General features: G+C 29.7%; 1 protein-coding gene across 2 annotated transcripts in view; it reads left to right on the top strand.

Annotated features, from left to right (window-relative positions):
- LOC106459081 (cullin-5-like) overlaps positions 1-10,467 on the top strand; it is a 46,446-nt gene that overhangs the window by 29,887 nt on the left and 6,092 nt on the right. For both annotated transcript variants that reach the window (XM_013918666.2, XM_022385577.1), the window contains exons 12-16: positions 2,513-2,644; positions 4,934-5,057; positions 6,012-6,184; positions 6,812-6,973; positions 9,572-9,690. In XM_013918666.2, coding sequence (XP_013774120.1) covers positions 2,513-2,644; positions 4,934-5,057; positions 6,012-6,184; positions 6,812-6,973; positions 9,572-9,690 — 710 coding nt within the window. The remainder of the gene's footprint in view (positions 1-2,512; positions 2,645-4,933; positions 5,058-6,011; positions 6,185-6,811; positions 6,974-9,571; positions 9,691-10,467) is intronic.

The following is a 10,467-nucleotide window of genomic DNA, read 5'->3' as shown; positions in this document are numbered from 1 at the left end:
GTAATAGAAGTTTTGATCAGAATAAATTTGTTAAAATTGATGCTGAAACACCTGAAATGAGAATTAGTGATAAATAGATACTAGTATCTATGACATTTATCATATGTATATCTCGAAGAGATGAAGTATTTAGTATAGTCTCCTTTGATATCAGTATATGTTCTGTTAGTATATGTCCAAAATATGTCATGTTAGTTTACTAAATGATTTATATATTGTATGGTTACTACCCCTTGGAGAGGCTTGAGGAGGTAATGGTTTTATCTGATACAAACAAATGTACATTTACAAGTATTATTAGTGCTTTACTCAATAATGTGTAATCTTTCATTTAGAAGTTCTTTTGATGACTTCTTGCATAGTCTTTTTTTTTTAATAGCTCAGGTGTTACTGTTATTGGTAGAACATTTTATTCAACTGTTACTTCATTTTTTGTAAAATGTAATAAAACATCAGTTATTTAATTTTGTATTCTGTTAAAATCAGAAAATTAGGTTCTTGAAATGGCAGCTTCGTCTTGGAAAAGGCCCTGGAATTTTTTTCCATTAGTCTATGCAAACCACATAGTAAGCACTAAGGGTGTGCAAAACCTTAAAAGAGAAACTTGTAAGAAGTAGGTAAATGTAACATCAACCACACCACTATGCAGGGCTTTATCAGCTGGTTTTGAAATGGAGTCTGAATCATTCTAAGTTAGGAATTTTACATTGTTTTTCTGATAATTGAGAAATTTGGTAGATATAAAAGTAGACAATGGAAAACACAAATTATACTTCAGTATCATCATCACTGAGAGTCTTTTTTTGTGTTTTTTTTTATGATTGACTTTTCGTGTAAAAAAATTATTATCTAAAGCTTACACTCTTGCAGTTGTTTGAGTTGTTAAAAAGTGACTTGCTAGCAAGTACTAGAGGTTACCCCTTTAGCTGAGTTGGTAGAGCACTTATCTGGTATGTGACAGGTCTTAGGTTCAAACAGGAGGTGAGGATATATATATACGTATGTACATGTATCGTCAAAAAAATAAATTACTAAACATTGTACACTGGCTTATGTATATTGATTGAAGCTTATAGATCTGTTGAATCTGACATGCAAGCCAGCATGGCATTAATAGGCCTGGTAACTGGGTCAGTATATGGAGAATAACATCACTGTTGCCACTCTCACTCATTTTGAAATTTTGGAAGTTTTTAAAACTTTTTTTTTATATAGATCATTCTTTTTTATTATATTTCTGCAGTGCTTCCTGATACAAGACATTTTGTTTACCATGTACTGCATATAATGTAGAATTCTATAATGTCCCAAGACCAGAAGTGCTGTCTTGATTTGCAGTTTGTTGCAAAATTCATTCCTAATAGAGATATATAAAATTAATTACTTTTTATATATATAAAAAATAGGATATTTAACTACTTTATTTAAAAAAAATGGCTTTTGGTAGTTTAACTATTATTAATTGTTTTTAATTAATTTCAATACTAGCATAAAATACCCACTCTCTGCTGCAGGATTCTAAAGTCCCCTCACGATTCACAGAGGCCTCAGCATACCAGTCAAGCATCTCCATTATCTTAATTACTTCTATAGATACCCCAATGCACCAATTATTTAATTGATTTGTCTGTTGCAATTTCCCAAACTTAGTTCAACTCTTTTTAAAAGCAAATTTATCTTCTCAATTTCACTTTTTTTCATCCTGTGTTTATATTTGAATTCTTTTCATTCTCCAAATTTTCCAATATTCTCTGATTCATATATTTCTCTTCCCGTTGTTTGTTGCGGTTTCCAAAACTCAGTTCAATTCAACTTTCTTAATTCCCAGATCTGTATTTCTCTTCCCATGTTTGTGTTGAGAAAGAGTATTTGGCAGAAAACCTCCACATATTGTTCATTCAGTAAGTGAGAATTAGAAAAAAATATGATACTTTTCTCTAGACTTTCAGGAAGCAGAATTATGGGGCTTAAGGGCTATAGAGCAAAAACATATAATAAATAATACCCAGGTGTGTACATCCTCAGAATCACCTCAGTATGCATGCAAAGTTTCAGGTCACTAGGTTCTTTCCTCTTGGATCTATGGTGGTCACACACACAGACAGGCTCTTTTATTATTATAGATAGGAAAAACTAAGGGTTTTTATTATCTGAAATGCAGCCAATATTTGCCAATAAAATTAGCACTATCTATCAGTGATCCCTTGTTCAATATGTGAACAGTATAAATGTTTTTTTTTCCTCTTAATTTTACTTATGACATAGTAATTGAGTTAAAATAAAATAGAAATTATGTATAAAAAACTGAGGGAAAAATCATTATACAATCAGTATTAATATCAGACAGTATTAATTTTAAGATAAAACAGTTAACAGAAATTTACTTTAAATAATAGCTAATCAAAAGTGAAAAGATCTTTAGTTAATACTGAGATGTTTGTATAAAAATAATTTTTTATAAACATTTTACTAACATAATGATTTTTTGTTTATTTTTTTTGCTGTGTCAAAGCTCTTGGTTCTAAAGTATGTCCAAAACAAGGATGTGTTCATGAGGTACCATAAAGCTCACCTGACTCGTCGACTAGTTTTAGACTCGTCAGCCGATAATGAAAAGGAAGAGAACATGGTGGAGTGGTTGAGAGTGAGTCATATTTATCTTTGTAATAAAGCAAAAACATCACTGAACTCTAATTTGATAACTTAATGATCCATGTTCTTTGATAAATTCTAATGAAACCATTTTATAGATGTTATATTGACTTTAAAGAAGAGCCATACTATAAAAAAATCATGTTCCATTTTGTAGATTTCAAATTAGGAAAAAACAAAAATTATAAAAATAGAATCATTGATTTTGTTTAATAATTACTTTGTATTTTATGTTTAGTTTTTGTGTTTTGCTTAAAATATTTTATAGCAGCTTATAATTTAATCATTTTAACCTGTGGTAAACAAAATCAAAAGTTTTAAATGTAATTAATTCCCATTTGTTTGTTTTTTTTGCACTCAAGAAATTACATTTATGTTATTGAAATATTTGTTATAAAATTGATTTTATACTTTCCTATCAGAAAATGTTTTACAATTTTTTAAATGCATTAAGAAACCAATGCAAAAAAAAAAAACACAACATCAAATACTCTTAATTTCAGTGTGTACAATGTGAACATGTTTTGTTCTTATTATTGCCCATAAGTATATTTATAAATTAATAACTGGCTGTTAAGCTATAAGTAAAAAGGAGAAATCTTTTAAATAATTTTCAAATAAACAAAAAAAATCTTAGAATCTACTTTTTTCAATGTATATATATAATGCATGTTCTTCATGGTATTTAAAATTTTGGCTGTTCTAATTCTATAGTTTTCATGGCTTCAAATACACTGTAAGAAAAAAAAATTGAGTGTTGTCTTTTATAAATCAAGTATATTTAGGTGAAAATTTTCATGACCCATTGTTTTCCTGTTTGAGATCTTATGGTAAAATGTGCATAAAATAAAATCTGTAGCAGACAAAAAATGTTTATTATTCTAACTTTTAATTATTAAAGGGTACTAATAAGTCATATTAATGAGATCTACATGTCTTTAACTGAGTGAAAATTTCAAGATTTTTTCATTGTAAGCATGGAGTTTAGCAAGTCCTCTTGTTGCACTTAATCATTAAATAGTTTAACACATTCGTTTAACCTTTATCTGTAATTGAACATAGCAAATCACTTGTAACAATAAAATCACAATAATATCAACAAGTAAACATTGTAGGTGTTTTGTAATAGTGATATAAATAGTGCTTACTAAAAGGTGAAAAATCTATAAGATGAACTTTAGCACAGCTGGCATTGTTAGTTGAGAATCACTTTCCATTTTTTGAAAAACTAAGTTTCATATTTATTCTTAATGCTCTTAAAGCATTTCTTGTAAGAATCCCCTGCTTATAGACACATTGAGAAAAATTGTTAGTATTTGATTTTTAATCATGATATTGCATATTCATTTTTCATAATTTAACTTCAGCGGTTGGAACTATTGTCTGTTCACATTATAATAGCACTGATTGTTTGAACATCTATCTAAAAGTGTTTTCAGGTTTCCTTTTTCACCTTGAATCAACTTATTGTGAACGTGCTGAAGATCATCTTGTTCTGCATAATATATTCTCAATAATATTTTATTATGCTTTTCTTGTCCACTGCTACCAAGATACGTAGATTTTAAACTAGATTAAACAGAATGAAATGAGCAATTGAAGCTTATTAATTCATACATTTTGGCATCTTATGCCAGGTCAGCAATTGTTTGTGTTCATAAACATACACCAGATATATGTCAAAAGCGTAAAAGCAAACTGTTGAAGTAAATGCCCTTTCTGCTTTACTATCTAAGTATCTTAACAAAAAAGCAATTTATAAATTTTCCATCTACATTTTCATGGCAGACACCAAGCACTGTAATAACATATTACAAGTCATGAATTCCAAATCTCTTACTCATTTGCCTTTGAAATACATTATAGGTTCATGTGCAGTAGATTCTGTTTTAAGCATACAGAAGAAAAGTATAAAAAATTGGAATAAACAACTGATAAAGTTAAACAGAAAATAAAAAGTTTTTAAGGCCAACAAACTAATGTTTGGGATTGAAAAAGTGCTGGAAGATCCAAGTGTAAATTTTAAAATGTATATAGGTAAATAGTATCATATTATAAGTGATTTTTTGGAAAAAAAACTCTCAAAATTCAAGTTGCCAGACTTCATTTAGAATAATGAAACCGCATAATTTTTATATTTTTAGGCCTACAAACTGCACAGTATACTATGAGAAACCATGAAGAACAGTTTGGTTTTAGTTGTTTTTTTTAATTAAAAAAAATCATTTCTGCAAGTTGAAGTCTTCCCTTATGACACAAATGTTCTTCTTTTGGAATGTAGGATGTTGGAATGCCTGCTGACTATGTCAACAAGCTTGCCAGAATGTTTCAAGATGTAAAAGTTAGTGAGGATTTAAATCAGCAGTTTAAAGACACACATCGAAATAGTAAAGGAAGTCTTGCAGGTAAGAAAAACCTCTTACTCATTCATATTTCATTTTGAATCAAAGTGATGTATACATTGATATAGCTTAGTGTCTGAAAATTCTTATGTCAGATTTTTAAAACATTTGTGTGACTTGATATGAGTAGAATGTTATATGTCACATCAATAGGGATTGAACACAACAAAATATATAAGTACAGGTTTCTGTACATTAGCAAATTTATTTTTCTTCATAATATACTCTTGCCTATTACACTACAGCTTGCTTCAGGGGTAAGGGGCTAACTCTTGATTTCAAATGCGTAGTTAAGGAACATGCGAGTTGTTATCCTCGTGTCCAAGATCAATACAGTCAGTTATTTAAGCCTGAAAAAAGGCTACAGTATGTTTTTTTAAAGCTTGTTACAAAGAAACAAAAGACTGTAACATGTCACCCACATGATGAATCTGAAAAGAATATCTAGGGATTGAATACAGTCTGTTATCTTATTAAAATACGGATCTCCAACATTTTCATGAGGTTGAACTACTTTTGTTTTGCTATGTTTGGTGATTTACTAGTTTTAAGTAAAGCCTAATTTAGGCCTAAACCCAAACTAAATGTGGGTCAGGACCTCATTTGTAGGTAAAAGTCACATATCTTTAGTTATTTTCAAAATCGCTTATGAATCTTTGTTGATCTTTAAGGATTCAGAATCACTTTCAAAGGAGTTTTGTGGTTTATACATTGGACACAAGTTTTTTTGCACAAACAACAAAACTTTTTTTTTAAATATTAAAAAGTTTTGCAATCTGCCTGTAAAGATTTTGGTCAATTGCAAAGTTTTTTGGGAACATCTGTGCTAAAGGACAATTGTAATGATTGTGTAAACCTGTATGTATAGTTACAATATTCTAATGCTTTCATATTTAATAGATTTTTCTTTACAAAATATACTTTGCTTATAAATCTCATGTGGTCTGTTTTTCTTAGATTCTATAAACATTAAAATCCTGAATGCCGGGGCATGGGCCAGGGGGAGTGAGAGAGTCCAAGTTTCTTTACCTCTAGAATTAGAAGATTTCATCCCTGAAGTGGAAGATTTTTATCGTAGAAAACACAGTGGTAGAAAACTTCAATGGTACCATCATATGTCTAATGGAACAGTAAGTATATGGTTAATGGTTAATATTTTCAAAATGAGACCCAAAACTTGAGTGCTTTCAAATAGTTGACTATTCTTCTTCAGGAGAAAAAAGGGTTATGTTTAATGAGTGTGATGAAATATATAGGCTTGGATGTCGATGTCACGTAAACCGGATGTTCAATAGGAGTTGGCCTTGAGAACTAGCCAATCATAACCTTGAGTTGTTTGTGTCAGGTTTAGTTTTGTGTCAAAGACTTATGTGAAATAATAGTTATAAGAATTGTTAACAAATTTCTATAAAGATAAAATAAAAAATAAAATAAACAATAGAAATAAAATTAAATAACAGCAAAAGGTGGTGGGAAATAGAGAAAATAATAACGTAGCTCAATATATAGGAAATCAAACCAATATATATATATATAGAAATTTAAGGAAGAATAATACTAATAATGTAAAGTAAGTTTAATCATGAATTTAGTTTTGAAAATCTTTTCGGAGACTTGCAAAGGTCAACAACCCTGGGATTCAGATTGATATCATTTGATGTCACAGTATTTAACATGCTATCCAATAAGCTTCTTTAATTTCCCTGTTTCTGTTAGATGTAAGATCTTGACATTTGGATTTTTTTTTTTTCTATTAGATCACATTTAGTAACCAAGTAGGAAAGTTTGATTTAGATGTGACAACCTTCCAAATGGCAGTTTTGTTTGCCTGGAATCAAAGACAGCATGACAGAATCTCTTTTGAAAATTTACGACTAGCTACTGAACTTCCAGAGGCTGAGCTGAGGAGGACACTTTGGGTGAGGTTTGAATGTTCATTGCTTGGTAGAACATATTAGTTTAAAAAAAACAACATGAAACTTGTATTAGATAGGAATTGTGTATTATATACAAGATATGAAGTTCTGACTTTTTCTATGGTAATGGTTGTAACTTGTAGTAAATTAGATCCATGAGGGCAAAATAAGATAAGTTCAAGTTATTGGCATCCTGAGCATTTTTTATCTGAAATCAACACAAATTGGAAAGGAAAATTAAATTATGTTTGATAAATAAGATCAAAATTTAACTGAATAAGTTTTTTATCACATTCTTCTTAGACTAATAATAATTTCAGGTCAGGGATATAAGAACAAAGTATTTAAGGTTTACTGTCTGCTTGTAATCATTGTCTAGAAAGTCATTTACTTCAATACCAGAACTCATCAGCTATAATAGACACATGGCAACCAGAAGTTCATCTGAAACATTTTGGGCAGAATGTTTTGTGACGTTTTTTCAGGCTAACCCAGCATTTGAAATGCTTTAAAAGGAATTTCTCTTGACTGTTGATTGAGCTTCAGTAATCTCTTTAAGTTCTGCACAGCAAAGTAAAATTTTAACGACTGTTTAAATCTAACTTTCTACTTTGCCCTACTCCTGGTTATAGTTTATCATATTCTGACAGATTGAACCTGTTTATATATGCTTTCAAATAAGGTTTGGTGGAGGCTATGATTTTATAACTTTTTGTGTGTATGTTCAGACACTCATTTTTCACTCAATAAAAGGGGGCCGATGTTTTTGTATATAGAAAGAGGGTCATTATTTAGATTTTAATTTTACATATCAAATTAATATATATGGTATTGGCAATAATTATGGAAACAGTGAATACATAGGTATAAATGCAAATATTGTAGGATTGCTCCCCTGTATTGAAGGAAGATGACTGCTCTAGAGTACAGTTGTATGTTGATAGTTTACATTGTGACTACCACACCGGCTTAATGCCTATAAAAGTACAAGTAATCATAATATTCCCAACAGCAGTGTGGTGAATGTACTCGTGGACAAAAATGTCATAAGACAAACATCTAGAAACATAAGATTTTGCTTGTGGCACCAACCACTCCATGCAAAAAATTTAGATAAAATTTTATGTTTCAGTAGGAGCTGTATGGAAGTTCTGAAGAATATTGGTGAGACTAGTACTGTTGATATCAGAATCCCAAACTCTTCAAAGTAATTTTAAGTAACTCAGGCTATTTCCTTTTCATGATACACAACAATCCAGTAGAGATCTTGCCAATGTACTTGGCTTTAAGTACAGGTGTGAATGTTACCTCCAGAACAATAAGACACACACATTAGTATGAAGTTGCATCAGTGAAGGTGTACCTACTCAAAAAACACTGCTGAAATGGGCATCAGACTCCAAAAGTGAGATGAGAAAAGCTGGAGAAGGGTCCTTTTTACAGATGAGTACAAATTCAAATTGTCTGGGATTAGGATGATGTTATTCATGATCCGGATTTAATCCTAACATTTAAACTGCTTCATTTTGGTTGACAAGACTACAATGAGAGCTAAAGAGAGATTTTCTTCATATAACATTGACAGTTTGTTGTACTAGTATCTCGATTTATTCTATTAATTATTTTGATCTGTGAAAAGCTGAAAATAAATCTAGTTATCATAAATAAAAAATATACAATACATGATACAAGATTTTACTTTGTGAAATAAGTATGTTTTGAGGCAGCTAAAGAACTCAAATTTTTTAAAATAAAATAATTTTGTGACACTTGAAACACGATTTTAATTTTTTGGTGAAAAGTATGTTCTGAAAAAGCCAAAATAACACATTTTCCATACATAACGCAAGTATATAATACTCAAAGTATGATTTCATTTCACGAAATAGGAGGTATATTAATGAAGCATCTAAAATAACATGAAATTTGTGTAAATAAAAATATATACAACATGTAAAGTGTGATCTAATTTTGTTAGGTAAGAATGTTCCGAAGCAGTGAAAATAACACAAAATTTTGTAAGTGGGCCAACCTAGTGGTTAACTTGACAGACTATGGATAAGATGCCATAAAGCATTCTCTGCATTTTCAGCTATGGGCACATTTTTGAAGTGACAGTTAGGCCCATTTTTTGGTTCAAAGACCCAACAAAGCTATTATAGTTATGGCTGGCTGCCTTCCTTTTTGACCAGTAATTAAAATTATTGATGACTGTAAGTGCTTCATAGGATTCTCTGAACTGTCAATTTAGCCTGTGTGTGCACATAAAGTGTCATTCAGGTTGAAAATTCAAATTCTGTTTTTGTAAATAAAAATCTAATTTTTTAAATTTTTTGTAAAGTAAGTTTTATTTTTGAGGCAGCTGAAATAATAAGAAATTTATTTAATGAAAAAAAGCATGATTTTCATTTTTCTAAGTAAAGAGCGTGCCCTGAGACACTAAAAATAAAATTTTGTAACTAATATGTTGCACATCATGAGTTGAAAGCTTAACATTTTGATTGCATTTATTTAGTTATACTGTTTCAATGGTATATGTATATGTAAGATTCTTGACAGCAATAAAGATATCTAGTAATAACTCTGAAGTTTTTGTTTTAGTCTCTCGTAGCATTTCCTAAGTTAAAGCGGCAAGTATTACTTAGCGAACCTGAGGCAAAATCTCCAAAGGACTTCATAGACAGTACTGTGTTCTGGGTTAATCAAGAATTTGCTGTAATGTAAGTACAGTAAAGAACTTATTATTTGTATTAGCTCAAGATGAATAATCTATGCATACAACAGCCTTCAACTTAGTCTAATTGATTTTTTTTTCTAACTGAACTCGTTAAGTTGTACTGGTGTTAGTTTTTTCAATAGAAATTGGGTTATTGATCTTTATATGTGTGTTGGATATTCAAGAACAAAATTACACAATTGAAAATCAGTTTTGATTCAAGAATGTTTTACAACTGTTAAGTGGTCAAAAGTATTACTTGAATTAGTTAACTTTGAACAACATTGCATTAAGTTACAAGAGTGTGAACATTGTTTTAAGATGTCTTTCAGGTTACTTAAATACATGGTCACCCAAATTCTCTCTTTAATATTGATCTTAGAATAGCTATCATATTTTTTATTAACCGTCTCTCTTTTTTTTTAATACTTCTCATTGATAGACAACTGATATGTTTATATCTTCAGAATGTTCAGGTAAAGAAATTTTTAAAGTAAATCTAAACAGCTTTTGACAAAGGTATTAGTTATAATTTCTTATTGAATTAGTGCTAGTTAAACCACTGATTTTGCTACATATATATATTTTTTTTTTTTTTTTGAAAACTTATGACGTTTTTTTTGCATTACTTTTTTTTTTACTGTTGTTTGTTTTCAAAAAAAAAAAAAAAATATATATATGTAGCAAAATCAGTGGTTTAACTAGCACTAATTCAATAAGAAATTATAACTAATACCTTTGTCAAAAGCTGTTTAGATTTACTTTAAAAATTTCTTTACCT

Source organism: Limulus polyphemus, unplaced genomic scaffold (assembly GCF_000517525.1).
Source record: "Limulus polyphemus unplaced genomic scaffold, Limulus_polyphemus-2.1.2 Scaffold25, whole genome shotgun sequence".
Lineage (NCBI taxonomy): Eukaryota > Metazoa > Arthropoda > Merostomata > Xiphosura > Limulidae > Limulus > Limulus polyphemus.
This window is presented reverse-complemented; position numbering and strand designations above follow the sequence as displayed.